We start from the raw sequence: 27,686 nt of genomic DNA, 5'->3' as shown, positions 1-27,686 counted from the left end.
TCTGAGAACCCTTCCATTGAAGGTCACCAGATGAAGCCTGGGGCTAAGCAAGCCAATCAGGCTCACAATACAAATATCTTTGGGCAGAAGAAAAGCTGAAGTCTAATGAGCCCCTACGTTTTATACAAGTTTTGCTTTCTTTATTAAGGAGGCAGAGTAAGACAACACAGAGGGTACGTGCTCTGATGGACAAAAGGGGAAGGAGGAAAAAAAAAAAGAGGTCTCATGTGATTGTCTGTAGGCTAGAATGCATGTACAGCCAAGGCAAGGGAAAACACACCAGATGGAAGAAATGATAAAAGAAGGAGCCGCCTTGCAGGGAGCACAGCTGCTTACAGCTGTGGGAGTTCTTTTTAACAGTTTATGTTGGCCATTTTGTTTCCTGGCTAACCTGATTGCATTTTGTCATGATGTTTTTTGACAACTTGAAAATCAGATTTTATTTTCTCCCTCATAAGCTCTTTTACTACCATTCTTAATAAGGGAGAAAAATGTTGACTGTTTCCCCTGATACATGGAAAACCTCATTTAAGGCTTGGTTTACAATTCCAAGTGGTCAGAGAGCCCAGTGATGTGAAGACTGTCTGTACTGGGGCCAAGCTGCTCACGAGACTGACGAACAACAGGCGGTGCTGGGTGCTCGTTCAGGACTGTGCAAAGCTTTTCATCTGTGCTGTTTTCATGTTGCACCCAACACTGCGAGTTAGTCTGCTAGCAAGTCATCTGTCTATCACATCACCCACCTTCCATCACTTATGGCGTAAACCCTCTCGATGGAATTTTAGGCACAGGAGACAAGTCTGTGCGAAGCTATTTTTGAGCAGCGATTCTCAAGTAGGTGGCTGCTGATTCGTATGCCTCCCTTTCTCACGCACTGACTAGTGTGGGTTTGTGTTGAAAAACAGACACCTACAGACACACAGATTTCTCCGTCTCTATTTGTCTTGCGCTGCATAAGGGAACTGTATCGTATTTATCTTTGTTCCCCGTGTGCCTGGGAGGAGAGGTTCTATAAATATTTGTTGAATGAATGAAGAGAAGATGACTCTACCTTCTGGGGAAAGGAGAGACCTCCAATCGCTGGTAGAGTTTTTGTGACATCATGTCTTCTTCGAAAGGCCATCTTTAATAGTGTAGCAGGGAAAGAAAGGAGGAAAACAAACTTGCAAATGGAACCTGCCCGTTCATTTATCAATTTACTTAGTAAAAATTTGCCATGTTGTCTACTAGGCACTGCATAAGATAACATCAAATCCAACACACCGGCTGGGGAAACAGAATCTAAGTAGAAATACGCATGCAACATATGACAAAGCATATATGCTAGAGGGGAAATAGCAGGGGTTGGAACGGATATTAATAGGCAGGCAGCCAGAGTGGATCTCACTGAACAGACAGTTGAGCTGAAAGCTAAAGACTGAGAAGGGTCAAAGACTCAAGGAGCTTGACGTTGTTAAGGTGCCAAGAACAAGGCAGTGTGGCCAGAGGAAGTGGGGCACAGAGACCGGGGTGCCCCAGAGGGAAGGATGCAAGGCAGCGCGAGGAATCTCTGTTCCGTTATGAGTCAGACAACTCCTCTCTCTCTGGGGAGGAGACACTCAAACTCGGTCATCCTGTGTGTAGAGCACCTGAGCAAGCAGCTCGTAAGGCCTGGTTGTGACAGTGGGACACAAAAGCCACCACTTGAGCAGTGAGAGCTGGCGATCTGGCTCAGCTAGTGAGGGTGCCTGCCTCTAAGCCTGACCCATGCTTGGTTCCCAGGGACCCGCAGGGTGGGAGAAGACCAATTCTCGCAGGTTGCCCTCTGACCTCCAGGAGTACATATGTCGATGTACTTGTGCACATAGACACAATAAATTAAAGTGTAAAACAAACAAACGACGCCCCCCCCCCCCGCAAAAAACAAGCAAACAAACAAACAAAAAACAATTAGAGAAAAACTCAAGCAATGAAAAGATAGTTATTCATCTAATAAACATACTTTTTAATTTAACAACTTTTCTATGTAGCTAGCCAGGTGGCCAGTCAAAAATGGCCCAAGTCCCACGTACAGAAGGAAAAGGGTTCATTTTGGTCGGACCCTCTGGTTGTCAGACTTTGCTTTAAACAAAAGGACGACACAGAGGGTTATTTTGTTGGGCCTCTAACTTAAAACCCCACAGGTGGATCGAGTCATCTGCTCGTCTACACTGGTGTACCCTCTTAGCACAGGCGGCCATTTCGGCAAGGAGAGTTACAGCTACTCAAACACTCAGCCCACATGCTTAGTGATTTTTAACGATACGCTTTGTTGCTATGAGACAAAAACATGTTGTGCGTGGGGTGGGGGGAATAATCTGCTCGAAATCATCTGACCTTGATTCAAAGGCTTCTGATTAACAGCACTGACATCCGCCTTCTGGAAAAGGAACACACCCTGCGATTAGAGCTTGCTGGTCCTTTTAAAGCAAATAAAATGTCATTAGGCACTCGCTAATGGATATAGGAAGAAAAAAAAAATGGCTCCGAATAGGGAAAACTTCACTTGAGTTGACTTTTCAGCGTCGCCCTTGGAAAAAAAGCTTTCAAGGCCCTGGCAGTTTCTCCTCGTTGACCTTGTATTTCTCATTTCTGGAAGGCAAAGCTGATTTTTAAAAGAGTGAACAGCAAGCGGACGAGAAGTGGGCAGCCTAGCCAGCCGAGACTTAGCAGGCAGGCTGTGCAGTTAGTTCCCAATGGTTCCTCTTCCGTGTGTGTGTTGGCCTGTAACTAGCTCTTCGTTCCTTGTTTCCTGAGCACTGCAACAACATACAAACCCTTCCTAGTGATGAGGAAAATAAGGCAGGGAAGGGAGACGCAAACTCAGAGAGAGGGGGGGGGGGGGGGGTCTCCTTGAACAGGTGGAAAGAGCCCTGGAGTTGGTCTGTGAAGATCTAAAGCAAAAATCTTCGTTAGTAATGAAGCCGGTAAGCTCAGATCCCAGCGCTGGGGACTGGCTTGGGGTGTTCAAGATGAAGGTGAGGTGGGAGATAAGATCGTCACCGACAGGGACCTGGTCCTGTGGGCTGAGTCTGAAGTGCTGTAGAGCGCTGGAGGATGGCAGCTGCAGCTGTCTCTAAATCCACGCAAAGCTAATCTAAAGGCAAGCTGGGCTCCTGCCTGGTGACATATAATGGCAGGACCACTTTTTGTCCTTTTTAGCCTGAGTGAGCAGTGGTGACCTGCCTGGTTGCCCTGAAACTCCCATTGGCAATCTAGACCTCCTGGAATCGATCTGGCCTGCTCTAGAAAGGCTGTCAAAGCGAAGCCTTAGTGATGGGCCTTGTCCTAGACCACAGAAGACCCCCCCTGTGGTCCTGTCTCCCCATTCTTAAAGCTCCCCCAAGTCCTGGTTTCCATTGTCAGCCCCGCATAGGGACAAACCTCAGCAAATCCCTTCCTTCTCCTCCATTTTCTCAAACCTTCTATTTGCAATGGTCAGGGCTTTAACAAGCACAGGACAAGGGTCATGTGTCAAAGCCAGTAGACAGCCTAGGATCCTAGGATGTCGTGGCATGGTCACTTGTTTTTGTTTTGCCAGGCATGAGAGACTAGCCTGAGTTAATTGCCAGGGTCACCCAATGGAGTTTCTGAGTTTAGACAGTGGGGACTTGGAGACAGCCACACTTAGTAAATACACTTATTTGTTTGCCCTTCTGTGCTTGAGGTCGTCATTCGCCTTGAATGATCTCTTCAAATCATCCAAGGCTTCTCACTGCCCACCAGACTCAGGACATCACGTCCTCCCCATTCTGCTACTTCGGAGATGAGGTCAAGGACAGCAACCTGACCACGCCGGGTGAATCCTAACCGCTCCTAGTGATGTCCCAAGTTCCTGCTTCTTTGCCATTTGATCTCTCTGTGTCTCCCTCACAGGTTACCCTGGCAGACAGACAGAGCTGTTAGTTGGGCAAGGATTTAAAAACCAATGGTCGCCTTTTAAACAAATTGCCTTTTGTCCTAACTGGTCATGTGACAGCTTGGGCCATACGGGGCTCATGGCTCCTCTTGTGGAGGTTCACACTTGGTTCTCCCCAGTCCCCACGTGCCTCTCAGGTTTCTCAGCGTGGCCCCCTGTGCCTGAGTAATGCCCACAGAGCCCTCCTTTCTCACCCATCCCCCCCCCCCCGGCCTGCACCCTTCCTGGGCATCTATCTTTCTTTTCAAATTTTTATTTATGAGTGTATGCCTGTGTGAGTATGTACCACACGTGTACCAAAGGCCAAAGGATGCTGCTGGGTCTCCAGGAACGGGAGTTACAGGTCATTGAGAGCTGCCTGACATGGGAGCTGGGTCCCAGACTCAAGTCCTCTTAGCTGCTGAGGCATTGCTCCCAGCTCCGAATTTTTCTTTGTCTCACCAAGTCCACTGATATGGCCTTCTTGTGGGACCCTGTTGCTCTGCGGGCTTCCTGGGACCAGCTCTCTCCCACATTACGTATCCACATCACTTCCTGTTAGCCTTAGCATTGTTCTAACCGTTGCTCTTTACAGTTAACTAATTGATTTTTGGTGTTCATATACATATATGCACACGTGTGTGTCTGTATGTATGTGTGTATTATCCATACACACACACACACACATATGCATGAGCATGTAGACGCTAGAGGGACATGTCAGATGTCTCCCTCAAGAAGATATCTGCCCCATGCCCAACTACATGTATGTGGGTGATGGAGGCTTGAACTTATACTTACACAGCGAATACCTTGCTGACTGAGCTTTCTCCCCACCCTCCCATACCTTTTCTACCATCCTGGAGCCAATTGCACACAGGCTCTAATAAGAGAGAGTGTGAAGTTAAAGGGTGTGGCCACCTCCTTCCCAGAGGATGAGCCAAGGTTTTACTGTGTGTGTGTGTGTGTGTGTGTGTGTGTGTGTGTGTGTGTCCACTTAGTGGTGGTGAGGAGCATAGTAATTTTGTTGTTCTTTGTTTTTGAGGCAGGGTCTCAGTCTGTAGATCAGGCTGGCCTTGAACTCACAGAGATCTGCTCCCAGTGCTGGGATTAAAGGCATGCAGCCCAGCACAGTAAACTTAAGTCTATCACAAGGATAATTCTCCTAGCCCTGGCTTCTAGCTATCTGGGAATTATGACAGGAACCGTGGTGGGAGAGAGGCTCGTCGTGGTTGGATTAGCCTAAGTATTTTATTAAAACAGGATTTAAAAACACTCTTTGAGTTTTCTAATTAGAATGTCAAACATGTGATATCACAGATGTTTTATATAGAAAAAAAAGCATATCGGTTTTGTGAATATTATGAAGTAATTAGTGGTATAGAAATATGACAAACAACATGGAGGGGGCTTGATATTTGGACCCCTCGGTTGGTATCAGGAGAAAATCGTTCAGTGAGCTTACATTGCTTTTCACTTGAAGGAGCTGGAGGCAACCTCCTCTGCTGTTTCTGTGTTCACCTACAGATGGTCCTGGGTACCCTCCAGCAGCCTACCAGCAAGTCATCCAGCCTGCTCTGCCTGGGCAAGCCCTTCCTGGGGCAAGGATGAGAGGTCAGCACCCTGTGCAGAAGGTCAATCTGAATTACCCCAGCCCCCAGGACCAAGAAGAGAGGCCTGCGCAGAGAGACTTCTCTTCCCCAAGGCTCCTAAGGTATATGAGCGTGGCAAAACCCACCCCGTACATTCTGAGATGAAAAAGACCATTGGTGCCCCAAGACACATGGAGAGCCTCTGTAGGCTCACCACCCATGTCAGCGCAGCCACACAGCGAAATACCGCTACGAACTTTTCAGGTGGTTGACGGCGCCCTCCTTTCGCACCGTCTCCTCTGGCTTCTTGTGATTTTTTTCTATTGTAACAAAACCGTCCGTAACAAGCTGACCTCTCCTTATGCTTTTTCCAGAAAAATAATGCTGGTCTTTCAAAAGTTCATCTAACCCTTTGCTTTGGTCTGTTTTCCGTTGCTATAACAAGGTCACTGAAGCTGAGTGCTTGATAAAAAGATATTTCATTCGCTCAAAGTTCCAAGTCTATGTCACTGTCATTCATGGTGGATAGCACCATGGCAAGAGGATGAGGTAGAGGGAAAAATAGCACGGTATGCTGAGAGAGAAACCAATGGCGAGCCAGCCTTCCCTCACGTTTCCTTTTTTAGATTAAAAAAAAAATTTTTTTTTATAGATTCCAACAACAACCTAGCTTCAACCTGGCTTTGTACTCACCATATATTGCCCTTGCTGGTTTCAAACTTATTATCCTCCTGAGGCACCCTCCCATCCCAAATAGCATATACTACTGTACCACACTTCTAAAATGTTTTCTTTTTGTTTTGTTGAGACAAGGTTTCTCTGTGTAGCCCTGGCTATCTGGAACGCCCTTTGTAGACCAGGCTGGCCTTGGACTCACAGATCCGCCTGCCTCTGAATCTTGAGTGCTGGGATTAAAGGCGTGAGCTACCATGCCTGGAATATTTTTAAAATTATGTATTTTGTCTTACATGCATTGGTGTGAGGGCATCAGATCCTCTGGAACTGGAGTTAGAGACAGTTGTGAGTTGCCATGTGGGTGCTGGGAATTGAACCTGGGTCTTCTGGAAGAACAACCAGTGTTTTGTTGTTGTTGTTGGGTTTTTTGTTTGTTTTTGGTTTGGGTTTTTTTTTTTTTTTTTTTTTTTTGCTTTGGTTTTTCAAGATAGTGCTTCTCTGTTTAGCCTTGGCTGTCCTGGACCAGGCTGGCCTCAAACTCTACCTAGTGCCTGCCTCTGCATCTTGAGTGCTGGGATTAAAGATGTGCACCACCACCCCTGTCTCAGACAGTGTTCTTAACTGCTGAGCCATCCCTCCAGCACACGTGTTCTTTTATTACAGTTCTCATCTGATTTAACCCAGATTCCATGCTCATTACTGCCATCCTCTAGTGGGTTTTCTCCTTGTTTTTATTTGAAAAATTCTTCAACCTTACCTTTTCTTCTAAGTTACGTCTCTAAAACACACGAAAGTGGAGTCCTGTTTTAGAACAAAACTGGAACGAAAGTAAATGAAATGTTCACTTCTCCTCAAGCACAGCTTTCATGTAGCACTCGAAACTGCGTTCTGGCTTTATAGAATGAAATCAGACATGGAAATCCTAGTTAAATGGCTTTTTCAGAGATAAAGAAATTGGCAATTGGCTCAAACTTTTATTCAAAGGTGGGAGGGAGCCAACTTTATTACGAGTGGCAAATAAAGCCCATGCCTGTTTTACTGGAAGTTCCACAAGTCTTTGTAGGCTTTCCAGATAGATCCTTCATTTTCCTAAATACAGAGTTTAAATAAAGGAATTAAGTAAAATGTGATTTCATAGCAAGACATACTCTTACAAAGAAATACATAAAATCTCAAGAAACCATGCCAAACAGAAGCATTTTTACCAAATAAATTGGGGTTGAATAGAGGATAAAATCATAATTTTTCAAGTAAACTTTAAGAAAATAATTTCTTTCAATAAACTCACAAATAAAAACACAGCTAGGTTAAAGTAGCTCCCTAACAAACCCTCACCCAGCCCAAACGCTATGCACCTCAGTGAACTTCTACACAGTCGGGGCAGCCGTCCCGAGGGCAGGAGCTTCACTTACGATTTTATACTTTTACATTTGTTTTTGTTTTCTGAGATAGCAAGTCTCACTCCGTAGCCCAGGCTAGCCTAGAACTCACCAGCCTAGCTTGGCCTCAAATTCCTAGCAGTGCTCTGTTTCAGCCTCCCAAGTGCTGGAATTACAGATGTTGGTTACCACACCAGTTCTAAAATAAACATAAACCTTTATTTGGGGAAAAAAAATAGATTTTTAGGGGAGTTGAAGGTACTACATAGTAAATGTTTCTAAGCATCAATTTAAGCCTGGTATCCTGGGTTGTCATTTTAGGATGATGACGACTGCTCAGCTAACTGGATGGAGAACTTTAATACCAGAAGCTTACTCTCACTAACCTCATGACACTGTGTTTGTGTGTGAAAGTTTTTTTAACATAACTGTCTTAGTCAGGGTCACTATTGCTGCGATGGAACAACATGACCAAAGCAACTTGGGGGAGGAAAGGGTTTATTTGGCTTACACTTCATATCCCTGTCCAGGACAAGAACTTAAACTGGGTAGAAACCTGGAGGCAGGGATTGTTACAGAGGCCTTGGAGGGTGCTGCTTACTGACTGCGTGCTCATCATGGCTTGCTCAGCCTGCTTTCTATAACCCAGGACCACCAGCCCAGGGATGGCATCACCCCCAATGGGCTAAGTACCCCCCCACAATCACTAATTAACAAAATGCCCTACAGGCTTGCCTACAGCCAGAATTTACAGAGGCATTTTCTCAGTTGAGATTTTTCTCCTTTCAGATAACTCTAGTTTGTGTCAAGTTGACGTAAAACTAGCCAGTATAATTATGAAGATCTTTAACATTGCTTTATCCAATGCGTGATCATCTTTTTAAAAAATGAAGCACACACAGGGACAGAGTGTTCGTGGGTTGGTTCTCTCCTTCCGCCTCGCAGGTCCCAGGGATCCAACCCAGGTCGCGACCTCAGCAGCAGACACCTTACAGCTGTGCCATCTTCCCTGCTCACTTGTAGCTATTTTAGGCAGAGGGCGTCTAATGTGGGAACTGAGTGCTTAGAGAGGAGGGTCCGAGGATAATGCACAGAATGGCGCCTCCTCCTCCTGCAGCACTACTGCAACTGATGCAGACGGCGGGACCCCTCCATAGCCGCTGGAGTGTCGGTGGCAAGCGTGAGATGCCTGCCACACACACTGTCCTTAACATCTGGGGACACTGGGACGCTTCTGCAGAAAGCACACACCTGTGATTATTTGCCGGTGGAAATCAGAGAAGCAGCAGAAACAAGCCCTGCATTTCCTTTGTTTTCTAAAGCTCACAGGAGTGCGTGCCATTGTTTCCCCCAGGAGACAACACTCACAGGAATGCTGGCAGGCAAAGCCATAATAGAGATGCCATGTCACCAGGCAGGTCTCCGCTTATAGTGAAACAAAAGAAATGCTTTTTTTTTAAATTAATTTAACTTATTTTACATCCTGATCATAGTTTCCCCTCCCTCCTCTCCACTTAGTCCCCCCTCCTTACCCCCCTCCCCAACCCACTTCTCTTCTGTTTCTCTTCAGAGCCGGGCCAGCCTGGATGGATATCAACCATCCACATCCTATCAAGTTGCAGTAAAACCAAGCACCTCCTCTTCTAGTAAGGATAGACAGGGCAACCCAGTAGGAGGCAGGGGTCCCACAGGCAGGCAGCAGTGTCTGAGACAGCCCCTGTTCCCACTGTTAGGAGTCCCACAAGAAGACCAAGCTACACAACTGAAACATATATGTGGAGGGCCTAGGTCTATCCAATGCAGGTTCCCTGGTTGGTGGTTCAGTCTCGGGGAGCCCCTATGGGTTCAGGATAGTTGATTCTGTGGGGTTTCTTATGGTGTCTTTGACCTTACAATCTCCCACAGAATTCCTCCAAGCTCTGCCTAATGGTTGGCTGTGGGTTTCTGTATCTGTTTCCATCCGTTGCTGGGGGCAACCTCTCTGAGGACCATTGGGCTAGGCATCGGTCTATGAGTATAGCAGAGTTTGGCAGGATATCTTTTTTCCCCACCATTTGTGTTTGGTTCTATCTTGGGTCTCTGGGCTACTCAGCCTCTGGCTCCTGGCCCTCCAGGCAGTGTCAGGGGTGGACTCCCTCTCAGGGCATGGGTCTTAAGCTGGACCAGTCATTAGTTGGCCACTTGCACAATTTCTGCGCCACCTCTATCCCAGCACATCTTGTAGGCAGGACAAATGGCGGGCTGCAGGTTATATTGGCTGGGTTGGTGTCCCAGTCCCTCCACTGGAAGTCTTGCCTGATTACCAGAGATGCTTTAGGCTCCGTATCCCCCATTGCTAGGAGTCTTCGCTAGGGTCACCCTAATAGTTTCCTTTACCCTAGGTTTTTAGCTCATCCCAGAGATTCTGCCCCTCCCCCACCCCCATTCCAGCTGTCTCTCCAGTACTCTTTCCTGCCATCTTCCATTCCTTCTATTCCCATCCCATCGCATCCCAGTCCGCTCTCCTCATCTACTCTTCTGCTCCTCTTTCTCCATGAGACTCATTCGTCCTCTCCTTGTTACCAAAAGAGAGACTCTTAAACCTACATGGCAAAAACCAAAACCAAAGAACAAGCAAACAAACAAAAACTTCTGAAACATAATCCAGTATTATCTATCATGAGCTAAAAGTTGTGTCTTTTCCATTGGAATGCCTCTGACATCAGCCTTCTGTGTCACCCACCATGGTATGTTGTTTTGCTGCCGACCTTGTCTGACCTGTACATGGGATTTATTTTCCCAATTAGACAGACCTTGAATTGAGAACTCAAATCCTGCTTTCCTCTTTTGACCCCTAGCACGGGTCCTCACATATGGCAGCCAGCTGCCTTCTTTATAAAGGAAACTCCACGGGACCCGCTCTTCGTTCTGTGGGTTAGATAAGAAATGGCTGCAGAGGGGAGATGCATGTGTTGGTGTGCTCCCACAGTTTGTAAAGTCTTTCTGCCTCCCCGCACTTGGCCTCTTAATAAAGATACACATTTGCTGTAAATGGATTGGTTCCTTTGCAGGGACCAGCTCTACCACCCACCTTCCAATGGAGCTGGAACGCCCGAGCAGTCCTTGGACCATCCTGCAGAGCTGAGACCACAAGGTCCCCAGGCAGCACCCCCAGCAGCTGTGCCTAGACCCCCTAGCAACCCCTTAGCCCGAGGAACTCTAAAAACCAGCAATTTGCCAGAGGAATTACGTAAGTTGTTTGCAATGCGGTTTCTTCTTGTCAGGGTTTCAGGCTTTCAGAGTTTGCTTAGTCGTGCATCCAAAATCTCGGTTAGACTTTAGGTGTAGAGTAGAATTTACCTTTTCCTTTTTTGCTTTAAAAATACCCAGGCATTTCTTAGTGGTTTCTGTGATCTGAGCCTCACAAGCCATGTTCCCAAACTGCTTATCACTGGATTTTCCTTAACACACAGAAAACAACAGACAGTGCACTTCTGTGATATGGCCCTGGGTAGACGGATAGGGTGCTCGTGCGGCCCTGGGTGGAAAACCAGTGTCTCACTGTAAATTAGCACCAGCTCTCAAGAACAAGGTCGTTTTCTGTAGGAGTGAGCAGTCTTGTTTGAAAAAACAAAAACAAACAACAATAACAACAAAACCTGTTTCTCATTCCCTGTACTGCTTCACAGCCCAATGCAAACCAAGGCTTTTATTTAAAGAAATCTCCCGTTCGGTGTCAGGTGGTGATTCGTTTTCCACATTTTGCTGCTAGATCCAGAAACGTTGAAATATCACTAAAATGTTCTGAGCGTGAGGCCAGCTAGGATGCTTAATTCAAGGAACCTTGAGAAATCAGTCCCTACTTAGGAGTTGTTAGCTGGAGAGGCTCACTCGTTCCAGATCTGGGACACTCAGAACTGAACCTCTGGGGCCTTTGCTTGGCTAACTGCTTTTTATCAAAAGCAATTACAGCTCTGAAAGACTTCTATGACAGTGATCATTATGGTTTTTGTGCAAAAAAAAAAAAAAAAAAAATGTTTCTGAGCATCTTAAAATCTTATGCACTTCAATTAAAAAACAAAACAAAACAAAAACCATCTGAGTGGACAGACATGGTCTTACATGGTGTATGGTCCCAATATGCTGTCACCTTACCACGGTCTGGGAAGGGAGTCCTAAAATTAGTACATATGGGAAAGGGTCAAGCGCCGCCCACAGGCCTGGCTGCTTGGTTACTACCACTGGCACACGCAGGGCGCACCCCTCCATTTGAGGGCTGAGCTTCTGGTGTGCGGGGGTCTAAGCGTAGATGAATGCACACAGATCCATCTTCTCTTCAGCATCTCTTTCTTCTTTACCCTCTGCCTCAGGGTTTTTGAGATTTAACTGGTTCATTCCAGACCTAAAAGGCAACACATAGAGATTATTTGTCTACATAGGAGAAACTGCTAGCAGAGCAATTTCCCTAATACTTTATTTAGTCTAAGAAAACAGCGGCTCTGGCTGGGTTGGGAAGCTTATCCGGACGGTTCTGTCTATGGCTCCATGCTAGCTCTGGGAGGGATGAGGAAGCCTGCAACGCTGAATAGCCCTGAGGCACTGCCTTTCCCCTTTAAACTGCTGAAGCCGCACTAACATTTCTGATCTGGGCATCAGTCTACTCCTATTCCTGACTTTTCTCCAAAATAAGTCGCTGGGAGGGGGCAGTGAGGGGGGGTAAGGAAACACTTTCTCCCTCACCCCCCCACTTGGTCTTGTCAGACAGGAGTTCAGGGAGGCATGAGATCAAAAGCCAACACTGCTGGGTGGCCCCTTAGTAAGCCTTAGCTTCTTAGCCTGCTGTGAGAGTGTTTTCCTTGGGCACAGGGCCAAGTGTCTTTAAGGAACAAGGCAGTGGCTTGAACTGGAAAGACAGACGTGACCACTGTGGGTGGTGGACTTTGTAACATCTCAAGTGGTGTTCCAGAAGACCTCTGAGGCTTGTCCCAGCCTGCCATTACTCTCCTCTGTCCCTGCTGTCTTTTGTGCGCCCCCTTGGATGGGTCCCAGCCCTTGTCACAGAGGAGAGCGATCCACACCACTGCAGGCATAAGCCCTTGGACCACCCTCCAACACAAAAGGCAATGCGTACTACTTAGAACTGCGGGGTAGAATAATTTGATTAATTTCAACAACTCTGAAAACTTTCTCTTAGGGAAAGTCTTTATCACTTATTCTATGGACACGGCCATGGAGGTGGTGAAATTTGTGAACTTTCTGTTGGTGAATGGCTTCCAAACTGCGGTAAGTATTTTCTTCAAAGACAAAACTGAACTGTTCAGTTGAACGTGATGATGATGATAATGAGATGATGATGATGATAAAGGAAAAGTATAAATAGCTGTTGATATTATTTATGTGATTATGAACTAAATTCTTATAGATTGAGATAGTTGTTTTCTTTCATCTACTTATTAATTTGGTGCTGGGAGTCAAGGCCAGGGCCTCATTCATGTTAGGTACATATTCCACCACGTTTTAAACTACCCAAAGTCTCCAACAATCTTTCTCCCAAAATCCATGGTCGTGGTAATTCCCACCTTTGGTCCTGCTGGCCCTAACTGAAGGGAAGGCCTGCCTTTGGCTGCACTCTCCACCTTTGTCCCTTCTCAGCAGCCATACACACCAGTGCGGCTGCAGCTGGATTGAAGGTTTGAAGTAGGAAGCTGGGCTGCCCACTGCATGGAGCTGCCCTTCTACACCTGGTTTCAGGAGTGAAGATTCTAGACAGGGAAAGCGTGGCCTACCTAGTCTAGGTAGGGTAGATGGTCCATGGTGATCTTGGCCCCCGAATTCTCAAGCACATAATCTTTCTGTCTGCCTGCCAAGCCCTGAAACAGTGCAGCTTAGAGCCAGGCACATTCTTCCTTAGGATAAATAAAATACCACAGGTTGCTACTGGGAGAACTGGCTTTCCTCAGACATAGAGATTGACTCCTTCCCAGAAGCCTCTCCTAGGCAGTGGGCTAGAGAGGAGTGAAGAACCAGGAAAGCAAGCATGCTGGAGAGGAATACAGAGGTCGCTTAGCAGTAATAGTTTTGGGGTTCGTTTTGTTTGTTTGGTTTTTTGTTTGTTTTGGTTTGGTTTGGTTTTGGTAGTTTGGTTGGTTTGATTTTTCCACACAGGGTTTCTCTGTGTAGCCCTGATTGCCCTGGAACTTACTCCATAGATAAGGCTGACCTTGAACTCACAGAGATTCGCCTGCCTCTGCCTCCCAAGTGCTAGGACTAAAGGTGTGCACCACCACTGCCTGGGTGTTTAATAGTTTTTGTTTGAGTTTTGTGTTTTGTTTTTTCTATAATACATTTAAAAATTGAAGTACCTAAGTGCTTTAGAAGGATGCCTACAATTTATGTGACTCAGCTTCACAACTCTATAGTCTTAACACTTCCGTTCCCTGTTTACAGGATAAGACAGAGCTAGCACAACTGTGACAAAAAACCAAATTATGAGACATGAAGCAACATACGAGATCTTATTTTTCTTCTTCCCAAATATAAACATACCGATTCTGACGGCCCCTGGAGACTAGGCACGGTTTCTAACCTTTAAAAAGCCCCTGCTCAGGGGCAGTTCAGGGGAATTTAAACGCGCCCTTAACCCTTGTCCTGTAAAAGCCTGTGCTTGCGAACAGCTGTGTGTTACAGTTGACACAGTGAGATCCTCTTAGCGAAATGAAACAATGAGTCATTTAAAGGGAGTTTAACTAAAACAACAGCAAACACAGCATAAAGGTTTGGGTAGGTTTTAGGAAAATCCTTAGGGAATAGTGTCATGTCCTGCCATCAGCAGGACATAGTTAATAAAGAGACAGGGAGATGCTGCCTGAAACCTGAATTAGTGAATTAGTCATAAACTACTTCTATAAGGGCCTTAAACAGAAACCCATTTGCAACAGTTCTGGAGGCTGGCAGGCCAAGAACCAGGCTTGGTTTCATCCGGGTTCCTCTCTCCTGGCCTTAAGATGGCCATCCTCTCTCTGTTGGTGCATGGAGCTGCTTCCTAGTTCTCTCCTCTTCCACAAACACCAGTCCTATGCAAGCAGGGCTCACCCAGCACCTCATTTTACTGGAATTATCTTGAGAGGCCTCATCCCAAGCCCAGTCACATTATGAGGTAACGAGAAAGCATCCGTAAATTAATTGTCATTTTATTTTTTGAGACAGGATCTCACTTTCTTGCCCAATGGTGAGATTACATTGTAAACCACGGCCTCCAGCTAATTTATGCATTTTAGGGACATAATTTAGCTCGTAACAAGAGCAGCATGGAAAACTTGTCTTGACAGGCACAGGAGACTCTGATGGAAGTCTGGAGAGGCACACACTGCCCAGGATGTCTGTATCTGTAGCATGCTGGATAATAATGACCGTTTATGGCGTGTTAACATCACACCTGGCATTATGATACATGTCTTTTCTATGTTACCAGTAAGTTCTCATAACCATAGTCATGACAGGGAAAAGCAGCAGAGCCAGGAGTGCAAGCCAAGCACCCATCCTCAATCTGAAATGGAAATGGATTACTTATACCATCACAGATTACTGCAGTCTTTGGCCAGCACATACCATATTATCCTGTGTTTTGTTTGTTTGGTTGGTTGGTTTTGTTTTTAAGATTTTGAGACATTTTTCAGTGTAGACCGCATTAGCTGCAAACTCTCAAAACTTCCACTTCCTGGATACTAGAATAGCAGGCACGTGCCACCATGTTGGATGGCAACACACTAAAACAAAATCAAGCTGGGCTTGGTGTTGCAAGCCTTTAGTTCGACCACACCAGAGGCAGAGGCAGGTGGATCTCTGAGAGTTCAAGGCCAGCCTGGGCTACATAGTGAGTTCCAGACCAGCTAGAGCAACAGTGAGACTGTGTCTGGGGAAAAAAAAAATCATCCAACCCAAAGGAAAGCTGTTCCATTTCTTAATGTTTATCAGGAAAAGAATACATTCCAATTTTGTATTCTATACGCTATAGGAGCGACAGTTAAGTAAACACAGATCTCTTTCTATAGGGAGCTGAGGAGGTCATAAATGAGACTGAATAAATGAAAGAATGCTATACTGTTCTGTTTGCTACTGGTGGCCGTGATGCATGAGAGTTAGGCGATGTGAGGGAAAGTCCGTGTGACTCACAGAGCAGAGGGGTGTATGCTGTGCTGTTAGGGTACAGGAGAACCACTGTGGGTGAGAAGTAGACAGGGCATGTGGGGGAAGGACAGTCGCTGGTCCAGGATGCAGTGAGAGAGACTTGGCCTTCTATCAAACACATGATTTGATGTTTCTGCATTCCTAGTACCTGAAGTATTGACTAATGATGCTAACCTGAGTCTTAAAGCTCTCTCGACTTTTATCTTTAACCTCTCCCCACCAGCTAAGTAATTGTTTTTGTGACTGTTCCTTGGATTTCGCCCAACTTTCCTACAATCCCTTTGAAGTGTATAATTGAAGCCGGACATAATACTGTAATCATGACCGGACTAACACAGGTCAGACACCACAGTTGTGTCTTGGCATTTGCACACTACATATCCACTAAAGTTTCAGAATCTGCCTTTCAATTTTTCAAATGACAGATGCATAATGTACTATTTCTGCCTTTGTGGATGTATCCAATTTAGTGATATACTGTGTCTTTCAGATTTTTGAACATATAATTATTGCGTAGCTGCGGACATGTCTTGAAATGAACCACTATATTATAATTATGGATATTATATACTTAAATATCTATGAATGCTGAAATGGGCACATTTCACAAAACCTGTGTTTCATTGTTTGGACTCACATAGTCTTCCTTATACAAAGCACTAGTGTTAGGGCTGCAAATGGATGTAGCGTCTCCTGTTTTCTCGAGCTCTGCTCTCAGAGAAAGCTGTCACTAAGAGCACTTCCTCACATCCTTTTCTCGTAGATTGATATATTTGAGGATAGAATCCGGGGTATTGATATCATTAAATGGATGGAGCGCTACCTTCGAGATGTAAGTATGTTCCATAATTCTGAGGATGTGTACTGGTGAGGAAAACGATTAGCTCGTGAAGCTATTTCATAGAAGAAACACTGATGCTCCCCCCCGAAGTCTGAGCCTGAGGAAGTCTGGCAAAAGCCTCTCTTGTTGGAAGCTATGCAAAGGCTTGGGAAGGAAGGATGGGGTCACCCTCCTGGACATGCAGAGGCAGGAAATAACGGTCAAACCAGACACAGGTGGTTGATAACAATCAGCGCAAACAAATTCTAGACCAGAATAGGAAAGGAGGAAACGGGGGGGGGGGGGGGGGGAGGGTGAGGGGGGGGGCAGCAGAATCCAGTTGAATTGGAGGCCTTTCCAAGTGTTTTGTAGGACTGGGCTAAGGAGGTTTCTGGGCTGCCTTGCAAGCTTGCCACCCCAGGGCACCCACTTGCAGCCCTGTGATTCGTTTTCCACAGACAGAATCTATACTGGCTACAGGGACACTTTGTGCTTTAACAAGATAGAAATTGATTGCTGCCAGCATGTCCGTGGCCAGGTGCTTCGTTGGGCAGGAGTGGGCTGGGGGCGGGAGTCTCAGCAGGCTGGGGTTTTGCCACTTTCCTTTTGTCTGGAGCCTGGTGTTTGCTTTGTACTGAAGGGTCTGCTCCTTCTGGCTGTGCTAATGTGCACAGGAAAAGCAGGGCCAGTGGAGGAGCCAGGTGACTGACAGCTCACATCAGGCTGCAGGGAGGGAGGGCACTTCTCCCGCAGTGGCGATGCCTTTCCACCTCCGTGCAGATTCAGTGATTTAGGCTTTCGTTAGAAGTTTATTAGAGAAGCTTGTGGAAGATGCTCTGCTTGTTTGTAGGGTGCTGGGCATGGGAGTAATGAGGGAGGGGCAAAGAGACTGCACGCCTGTGTGGGGACTGCTGCCTCTTGCTTTCACAGAGAGAGGGACTGGTGTGTACCCGCTAGGAGGTCAGGGACTACTTATGATCCTGCTGGCCAGTTTCCAGCTGCTCTCCACCAAATGAACCACACTTCCCGCTCCCATAAACATGCTTTTCTCCTTCTCATTACAGAAGACAGTGATGATAATCGTAGCAATCAGCCCCAAATACAAACAGGATGTGGAAGGCGCTGAGTCGCAGCTGGACGATGACGAGCATGGCTTACATACCAAGTACATTCATCGCATGGTGAGTGGTGAGGGGACCACAGTGCCTGGCTGCTCCTCTGGAACGGGCGCCCTCTCGGTAGGGCAGCTGCTTTTTCACTCAAGGTGGCAGGATGTTAGGGAAAGGCTCTCAGACCTCCCGCATCAGGAGAGGTTATTTTGGCTATGGCCCTGTATACTTTGAGACCCATGGAGAAACACCACTCCTCTGCCTGGTACTCAACTGGTCCTGTCAGCGACTAAGAGATCTTAATCACGCTTCTAGAAGGTAGAGCTTTGCTCACTTGGCTATCCACCAACAACTGTGAAGGCTTAATAGGACAGAAGAGTGAGTGCTGAGGTGAGTGGGCTATTGTAGCTGTTACCTTCTGTCCCGTGCTTTTCCAGAGAAGCAAGGTGCAATATGGGAAGGATGCTTCCATCACAGCAGAAAAACATGGGTCCCGTGAGTCACATTGACTTCCTAAGTCCAGGCTACATGACATGCCCACGTACTTACATCTTGCCCTTCCGTGGCCCTGTTCAGACAATGGATCACTAATATGTACCCTGCTGCGAAGATAAATGAAGTAATGTTTGAAGTATTTGGCACACAGAAAATACTTAACCAAAGGGATTGTTCTTGGTCTGTGATGGGTGGGGAGCATCTGCCAGCTTTAGAACCGGCAGTTTTATGGCCTACCTGTCTTCTTGTCCTTTGTGGGCTTAGAGAGACTGTGGTGACCATTTCTGCTTAACTAGGAAACCAGACTAGACCCCGTGACCTTCAGACGCCTCTGTGGAATCCGCAGTCTGAATGGGGCCTGGCCCTGAGCCTCTAGAACCAGAGCTGGTTTCTTCTCTGGCTTGTTTGTTTACCAAGGATTCTGAGATTTGAGAAAGAGAAGGGGAGATCACTGGGTTTGAACCCACAGCCTAACCTGAGTTCTCATGCTGAACGAGGATATGGCATAACGTTTCACTGGAAGTGGCCCCGATGCAAGGGCTAAGTAAGCAGCACAGGGCAGGAAGCAGTCAGGTAACCTCAGGCAACCTTTACCTCAGAGGAAGCAAAGCTCAATGCCATCCACCCCAGAGCATGAGAAGAGGACAAGGTGGGTGTGTAAGCAGCACCCTCATCTCTGTCACCTCCTCCACCAAATGAGGGCCACCTGTGGGACTTTACAACCCAAAGCAGAAACTGAGGCAAGGTGAGGATATTCTAGGCCCTGGAGTTAAGTCGGCCTCCTGTCCAGTCTTCCCCAGTGCTAGCCTGTGGTCAGCTCATGAATGGCTCTGGGTGCTTCTATCCCTTAGTGTTCTGTGTCACGCCCGCACATTCCCAGAACACTGACATTCTGTCTACATCCCTAAGAATCTGCCAGTCCCAGGAGCCAGCAGCTGGCACTTGGGAAGGACTCCAGGTCCCTGCCACTTCCTGGAGGACCCTGGTTAGTTGTGCTAGTATATGGCAAGGCCAGCCAGTCACACACACACTTCAACACAGTGCCTGTGCCGGCTATAACCACATTGTCTCCAAATTTGGTCTCTTGGCCCTAATGTCCTTGGCTCTTCCTCATCATAGGAAGGACTCCCTATCCTCAGGCTGACTTCCTGGCCTCCTCCACGCACCAATGAGTATTTAACAACACAAATCAAACTCCATCGTTAGAAAGCCAGGATCTGAAAGAAGCATGAGAGAAAATAAGGACACCCTGCTGAAGGCTAGTCCTTGACAGACCTGGGGGCCTAGTGGACAGGCCAAATAGCACACAGTGCCCTCAAAGTCGAGAAAGAAACCCAGCTGTCCTTGTAACTTAACAGCTCCCCGCACCCTCCCCTGCAGGGGCCGACTGTGCTCTGGCACGGCTGGCACTTGAACTGCACAGTCCTCTGGCCAGTGTGGTGTCTGCTTTCGGTGTTGTCTTCTGTTTTGAAGGGAGTCGGCCCTGCGAAGAGCCCCTGTGGCAGATCTATGTGGTGTGAGTCTGTGAAGAGTGGGTATTGGGGAGAGTTGTCTCTCTCCTCACATTCACTTTGCTCTCGTTTTTATTTTCATGCATGGCAAAAGCCTCTGTTATAAAAATCAATGGGAGGATAACCTTGTTCAGGATACATAATTCCTTGTTCTCTTTGTCAGATGGCTGAAAGCTCCATGCTCCTCTTGGAATTCAGAAAACTTTAACTCCCCTGACATCGAAAATTCTGATTTTAATAGGGTTCTTGTAGATAAATCCTCTCAGATGAGCAGTGTGAATTCTGATTGGTCTGGGGGAGGGAACTTCAGGCCTGCTGGCGTGGGCTCTTCCCAGCCCAGCCTCCTAGCCCCACTGCCAAGCCCATCTGTGTTCCAGAAGAAGCGGGTGGCTGGGTGGTTCCAGTCATACTAGCGCCCTTCCTCATCTCCAGGTGCGCTTTCTCTCTCTGCTCTTGCCTTCTGGACACTTGCCTCTACCTGAATAGAACCTCCTTCCTACCCCCCCCCCATCCCCACCCCCAAGTCCCTGATGCAGATCAGAAAGGCCCTACCTATCCTGAACTTCCACCGCAGTGGCTCACATGCCATGCTATCCTCTGGTTAGTGATTTTCCTGCCTGCCAGCTCACTACATCGCTAGCTCTGCGGGCGTTGCCTGAATCGGATCAGTGGTGCTCTGCCAAACAAACGAAACCTCCTAGGACTCAGCCTTGCCTCATAATCCCATCTTATAACTACTCTCATACTTGGCAATTGAAAGCTTATACCATAAAGTCATTGACTACAGCATTGGAGGAGGGACACATAGCCTAGTCTTATGAATGAGGTGACCCAGCCCCTGTGCCCTCCTAGTCTTTGAAACCCAAAGTCAACACTCAGGAGGCTTACAGTGGAGGACTGCTGTGAGTTCAAAGCCAACCTGGGCTACATAGTGAGTTCCAGGCCAGTCTAGGCTAGATGTGACAGTCTGGCTGAAAAACAAAACAAAACGACACAATAACAACAAAACAACAACAAGCAATCAACAAAGGAATTCAGGGGCCAGGCCAGAATATAACTTAAAATTTGTATTTTATTTATTTATTCTCTCTCTCTCTCTCTCTCTCTCTCTCTCTCTCTCTCTCTCTGTGTGTGTGTGTGTGTGTGTGTGTATGTATGTGTGTGTGTGTGTGTGTGTGTGTGTGTGCGCGCGCACGCACACATGCACATGAGGAGAACTTGTAGGAGTTAGTTCTTTCCCTTCCACCGTGTGGGCTCCAGGTTAGAAACTAGGCAGTCAGGCATGGCAACAAGCATCTGTAACCTGCGCCTGCTAAGCCATCTTTCTGGTCCCCAGAATGTGATTTTTTAAAAAATAGGTCTTCAGTAAGTGGCTGTATTACTCAGGGTTCTCTAGAGGAACAGAGGTCTATATATATTTACAGACTTACAGAAGAAAGAGTTTATTGTGGGCTTGTGGTCCAGAGGGATAAGACCCATCACCACCATGGCAGGGAGGTGTGGCTGCAGGCAAGCATGGCACCCAGAGCTGGAATCAGAGCTCCATGGAGACAGTGTGTGTGAGAAAGGGAATTTATTAGAATGGCTTAAAGGCTCTGGTCCAGCGAGCCCACCAATGACTGTCTAGCAAATGGAAGGTTCAAGGATCCAGTAGTTATTTGGTTGGTCCAGGAAGCCGGATGTCTCCGCTGGACTCCAGCCTACACTGGAATCCTGAAGAACTGGGCTCTAATCTAGTGAAGGAATGGATGTGCTAGCGGGAAGGAGAGCAAAGAGAGACGCTGCCTTCTCCCATTTATATAGGTTTCCAGCAGAAGGTCGGTCTTCCCACCACAAAGTTCTGCATTAGAAGTAGACCTTTCCAGCCGGGCGGTGGTGGCGCACACCTTTAATGCCAGCACTCGGGAGGCAGAGGCAGGTGGATCCCTGTGAGTTTGAAGCCAGCCTGGTCTACAATGAGAGTCCAAGACAGCCAAGGCTAGACAGAGAGACCCTGTCTCAAAAAACCAAAAAGAAAAAAAGAAACGGATCTTTCCACTTCAAATGGTTTAATTAAGCAAAAATCCCTTCCAGGTGTGCCTGCCCATTGTTAGTTTTTAGTTCATTCTTGGTGCAGTCAATTTCACAAGCAATGATAACCATCACAGTGGCCATACAAACAAAATGGTGCAGTGTGAATGGGGAGAGCTTAACATTGTAATATGGCACTCAAAAGAGAGTCGCTGTGTGGGCTGGTAGTTTTGTTGGCACATCAATTTCTCACCTTTGTCCCTGGATTAAGTCTTTGTATTTGCTTGGTTTTAGATGCAGATCGAGTTCATAAATCAAGGAAGCATGAATTTCAGATTCATCCCTGTGCTTTTCCCAAATGCCAAGAAGGTAAACAAACAAACAAGAATCCTCAACTCTATCGGTTTCAAATCTGTTCTGATGGCTTCCTGGGATGTTAAGTTGAATATCTTCTCAACTCTCTGACAGTCCTTGTAGATCACAGTGTCACCAGGGACCTCAGCAAGTTGTACACCGAGCTCAGCAGTAAGAATCAGAAAGGTCTGCAAGTGTTGGCTGGTAGGACCCAGGTTGTCCTAATGGCTCTGTCTGTGCACACAAAGGCCTGGTTTACACATAATTACTTTTCCATTGCTGTGATCAACCACCAGCATCAAGGCAACTTCTAGAAGGAAGGGTTATGTATTGTGGTTCCAGAGGGATAAGATTTGACACCACCGTGGTAGGAAGGTGTGGCAGCAGTGTGGCATTAGAGCCGGAAACAGGGCTGAGGGCTCAAAGCTGGCTTCCCCCAGCCAGGCCTTATGTCCTGAGCCTCTGGGAACAGCATCACCACCTGGGGATGAAGGACTGAAGTGCCCAAGAACATGAGGGCATTTGCCATCGGATGCTTCTTACACAGTCTGCTCCAAATAAATATTTGCACACAGTTCAGTCCTTACAGAGTACAGGCATCGAGTCCACACAGCTCTCTAAGTGAATCTTGCTGGGATTCACATGAGGGTTTTTATCATATTCCAAAGGGTATGCTGACAGCTTTAGAGAACGCAAGCCAAGCCTTCAGAGAGCATGTTTCCAGGCTTGGCAGAGGGAAGACAGCAGCTAAGTAAACAGCTTGCGGCTCAGACCAGAGCGCTCTGAGCTTAGGCACAGCCTCATTCTGGAGTATTCTTAGACGTTAGAACTGCGCCGAAACCTTTGCCTCACATGAGGGAGAGCCCAGGCTATGTGAACAGGGTGCACTAGGGCTAGGACCCCCTCATCCTCGCTGGTCCTAGCTTGTGCAGGGACTAAGTGCAGTCATTGCCTGTCAAGTCTCTTTATTGGTCTCTTCCTCTCCTCTGGGACACTACGCTAGCCACCTTCCCCTTCTCCATCAGAGTGATCCAATCTATATCTCACATTTCCCACTGACTTCAAGACATCGCTGTCTTCCTTAGCACGACACATGGGGCTCTTTGGAATAGGGCTGCGTCCACTGACTCATCCTCCTTTGTGATCACCTGGTGGCCTAGGCTTTGGTTATAATAGCGGGCCGTGTCAGCAGGCTTCACTCGTGTGCCTCTGTCTCGGTGTCTTTGCCCCGCTATCCTCGCTCCTTCAGCTGCCCTTGTACAACTTGCTGCCCTAACGGACTCTTGCTTATCCTAACTCTTGCAGCTTCTCCAGCCTGGGAGGTTCTCCTTTACCTCATGCCCAGGTGAAGCATTGTCCCTTTCCTGAGAGCAAATGCTTAGAATCCCTGGCTCGTGTGTGTTTGTGTGTGTGTGTGTGTGTGTGTGTGTGTGTGTGTGTGTGTGTGTGTGTGTATTTACTATTGTTTTTAAATTCTGCTTGACAGTCTTTTTTTTTTTTTTAAGATTTATTTGTTGGCCGGGCAGTGGTGGCACAAGCCTTTAATCCCAGCACTCGGGAGGCAGAGGCAGGTGGATCGTTGTAAGTTCAAGGCCAGCCCGGTTTACAAAGTTAGTCCAGGACAGCCAAGGCTATACAGAGCAAAAAAACAAAAACAAAAAAAACCAAAAAAAAAAACCAAAAAATTTATTTATTTATACAGTATTGTGCCCGCATGTGCTCCCGTCCACCACAAGAAAACACTAGATCTCATGTGGTTGCTGGGAATTGAACTCAGGACCTTTGGGAGAACAGCCAGTGCTCTTAACCTCTGAGCTATCTCCCCAGCCCCTGACAGTCTTCTTATTGCCAGAGCTTGGGACATGCTAGCTACTTGCTATACTATTACCTGGAAAATAGTTTCTGTTTTGTTTTGTTTTGTTTTGTTTGTTTTTCTCCATATGAGGATAACTCCTCAAGGCACTGTGTCCTTTCCCTTCGCTATCTTCTACTCCCAACATGAGTGCTGGCTCTCAACTTGTGTGCCACCCCTAAGGCAGCTCATCTCAAAATGATAACCAAAGGCCTTCAGTGGTCTGCAGGCCTTCTCTATACAGCCCACTTGTGTCCTGGCCGTCTTCACCGGCTCACCCTTGCTTGCCCTGTTCTAGCCACTGTGATCTCGCTGCTTTTGAACGTCCCTAGCACTCTCCATCACGGTGTGACTTTTCCTAAGCCCCCTCCTCAATGCTGCACACTCTTCACATGATACCAGCAGCCCCATTTCCTTTCTGTTGCTTTTCCCCACCAGAATGCGTTCTCCGCAGGGGCAGGCCTGAGGGTGGTCCTGAGGGCGACAGAAACTGGCCTGTGGAACCGCAGCCTCGCTGTTCTGAGGTCTGGCCTGCTCCCTTGACTTCAGGCCAGACCTGAGGTTGGAGTGAAAGAACCAGGAATTGGATTAAGCCCACAACCTTGGCATCCTTCCCCTCCCCCCTCCCCCAGAGCCACAGGGGAATTCACATCATTCAGGGTGACCTCTGGCCTAACCCCTTTCATGTGAAGGGGGCGAAAAGCGCGTTGACATGCAAAGGGCAGGTAGCCTGGGAGACTGACAGAAAACGCTGCACACATGTGCTTTCCATAATGAGATACACAGCCTGCACCCGAAGCCAAACGTGCTCTTTGCATGTTAAACTCTTCGAAAGGAGAACAGCAGCTCCCAAGGCGGGCTGGCTGGAACGCCCACGAAGGGCGAGCCAGAGCTGTTGGCAGCTGAGCCCTGGATCTGGAAGGCCAGGCTTCTCTCCTTTGACCTTTGTTCCCCGCCCTCTCCCCAACAGGAGCACGTGCCTACTTGGCTTCAGAACACTCATGTTTACAGCTGGCCCAAGAATAAGAAAAACATCCTGCTGCGGCTCCTTCGAGAGGAAGAGTACGTGGCTCCTCCCCGTGGTCCTCTGCCCACCCTTCAGGTGGTGCCTTTGTGACACCAGCCATCTCCAGCTCATCACGGAGCCCAGCGGGGGCGGAGCCTGGAGGCGTTCTTCTAGTGGAGGCTGGCTGGGGGCACACAGGCCTGTTTCCGCATCTTCCAGGGGGGCATTCAGGCCCCAGAAGGCCTCTTCTGCAGAGTTCCCTGCTTCCTAAGGTTCCTGCCTTAAAAAAAAAAAAAAAAAGCACACGGGTGCCCATGTTCTCCTGAGGCTGCACTGTCCACGCTGGGTTCCCAGTCTTTTAGGGAGTAGCTACTGCAGGCGACAGCAGCAGACACCTGTGACCAGAGACATCCTTTTCTCACTTTCAGCCACTTCTGTGAGCTGGCCAGATGCAGTGTGTCCGTCTTTAGACCAGTCTGATTCATGCTCAAATAATAAAATGATCCCTTTTTGTAAGACCGTGTCTCATTATCTCAGCGGACACAAGCATATTAATTTATATTGATACGGGCAGCTGTGGGACATCAACAAAGCTGCCTAGATATAATATTAGATAAGTGTGACAGAGTTCTCTGTACTGAAGGATTAAAACCAGAAAGTTTAGAAACATCCTTATAAGATAATAATTCAAGGTTCAGTCTGGCAGTTGAGGTTTTTAACAAAATAGACCTGGTTGTAAACAGTGTAATTGGGCAGGGAGTGTAGCTCAGTGGTAGAACACTCGCTTAGCATGCGGGAAGTCCAGGATTCAACTCCCCACACTGCAAGAAGAGGAAAGGTCTGGCCATTTATGTAAAAATAACTGAGTATATGCATGAAGTCACAGGGGATGTGTCACACAGGCCAGAGTTGTGGCTAGCTTTCTCCTCTTTGTCCTACAGAGGCAAGCACTGCTGTAACCAGAGCAAGTGTTTTCACTTTTGGGGACTTAGGGGGCTTGTAAAATCATATGGACCAAGGTATTTCTGATGGACCTAAGAGATCTGATATGTGGGACCTAAACTCTAAATTTTCTTTTGAGAAGTAATTGGGTGTTTATCTTTTACAATCACACCTCCCAGGGGATACATTTAATTTTACTTTTTATTTCTGTTTTGTTTTGTATTTTGGAGACAGGGTCTCACTGTGTACTTCTGGCTGGCTCAGAACTCAATATGTGTGTGTGTGTGTGTGTGTGTGTGTGTATATACACACACACACACACATACATACACACACATACATACACAGCCTTGAACTTACAGTGATCCTCCTGTCTTGGCCCTCCAAGGGCTGAGATTACAGCTATACACCAGCATGCCCAGTGTCTTAGTTACTAGTTTATTGCTGTGAGGAGACACCATGACCAAGGCTATGTTTAAAAGAAAACGTTTAATTGGGGGCTTGCTTACAGTTTCCCGAGCCTAGTCCATGATTATCACGGCAAGCTGTATGGCAGCAGGCAGGCTGGCAGGGCGCTGGTGTAGTAGCTGAGAGCTTACATCTCTTCTGCAAGATGGAGGCAGAGTGAGCGGGAGACTGGCCCTAGGCATTGACCCACCTGCAGTGACACACCTCCTCCTCCAAGACCACACCTCTTAATCCTTCCTGAACAGTTCACCACCTGAGAACCAGACATTCAAATATATGAATTTGGAGCTGTTCTCACTCAAATCACCCCCCTTGGCTATATCTTCTTTCTTAAATAAAAATTTAACCAGCTTTTTTTTCAAAGTGGAAAAATTAACTGATTCATAATGACAGTAATACACCTTAATGTGTTTTGCTGATTTATTTAGAAAAGTCTTGTTGTGTTCAGGCTGCACTCTAACTGCTTAGCCCAGGCTGGTTAGTAACTGTTAGCCCAGGCTGCCCTCTAACAACTTAGCCCAGGCTGGTAACTGTTTAGCCCAGGCTAGCTGGTAACCTATAATCCTGCTGCCTCTGCTTCCTGAGGGTTGGGATTATAGGCGTGCACCAGTGTATCTGACACAACTTGCTCCTCTACCACCCCATGCTGGGGATAGGATCTAGGGCCCTGGGTATGCTCTAACACTGAGCCACTCCCCAGCCCTCGGGTATATTGTCTCAAGAGATATTTTCTTCTTCTTTTAAAATGTTTTCAACAATACTCTCAATTCAATCATTTGAGATTATTTGGTCTCTAAAGAAATAACATGTAGCCATTTATAAAATGTGCATGTGATCTGAATAAACTGTTGCACAAGAGAAAAGGTGGCTTTACAGCCCAATAGGTTAATAAGATGCTTGGGAGATGAGAGCTGTTGCTTCCTTTCTCTATCTAACATGGTAAACAAGGTTCAGCTCTGCTGTGAGACAGTTAACCCTCAAATGTCACTATAGAGAAAGACAAATGCTTTTTTACTACAAATAAGAACAGGTGTTGGCACCGAGTAAATGCTTTTAAAAAGAAAAAAAGTAGCATAATTTAAGTCATGTGTATGACTTTATGGCAATAATAACTACTTTTGTGACATTTCAGACTGAACAGAATCTTTTTGTTTGGCCAACTCTGAATTCCTGGAAAACATTCCAAACACGAACTTAAGTCTTTTTCTCTCTTCATTATTGTTTTGGTTTGAGGTGAGACCATTATTGAGGGATTCTACTTCTGCAGAAATAGCCCAGCAATTATTTCCTTGAAATATTTCCAGTTTGCAACATTTAGAATGTAATGTTATTAACCCTCCTCCCACTTCAGAGACTTTCCCAGAGCACACAGCTGCTAGTTCCTTCTAGCC

General features: G+C 46.9%; 1 protein-coding gene across 1 annotated transcript in view; it reads left to right on the top strand.

Annotated features, from left to right (window-relative positions):
- Traf3ip2 (TRAF3 interacting protein 2) overlaps positions 1 to 25,012 on the top strand; it is a 42,214-nt gene extending 17,202 nt beyond the window's left edge. The window contains exons 3-9 of the mRNA XM_051164218.1: positions 5,444 to 5,630; positions 10,613 to 10,791; positions 12,736 to 12,824; positions 16,492 to 16,560; positions 17,613 to 17,729; positions 21,968 to 22,042; positions 24,850 to 25,012. Of these exons, the coding sequence (XP_051020175.1) occupies positions 5,444 to 5,630; positions 10,613 to 10,791; positions 12,736 to 12,824; positions 16,492 to 16,560; positions 17,613 to 17,729; positions 21,968 to 22,042; positions 24,850 to 24,996 (863 nt within the window). The 3' untranslated portion in view covers positions 24,997 to 25,012. The remainder of the gene's footprint in view (positions 1 to 5,443; positions 5,631 to 10,612; positions 10,792 to 12,735; positions 12,825 to 16,491; positions 16,561 to 17,612; positions 17,730 to 21,967; positions 22,043 to 24,849) is intronic.
- Positions 25,013 to 27,686: the final 2,674 nt, after the last annotated feature.

Source organism: Acomys russatus, chromosome 21, assembly GCF_903995435.1.
Source record: "Acomys russatus chromosome 21, mAcoRus1.1, whole genome shotgun sequence".
Lineage (NCBI taxonomy): Eukaryota > Metazoa > Chordata > Mammalia > Rodentia > Muridae > Acomys > Acomys russatus.
Note: the sequence above shows the minus strand (reverse complement) of the source record. Positions and strands in the feature narration are given on the sequence as shown.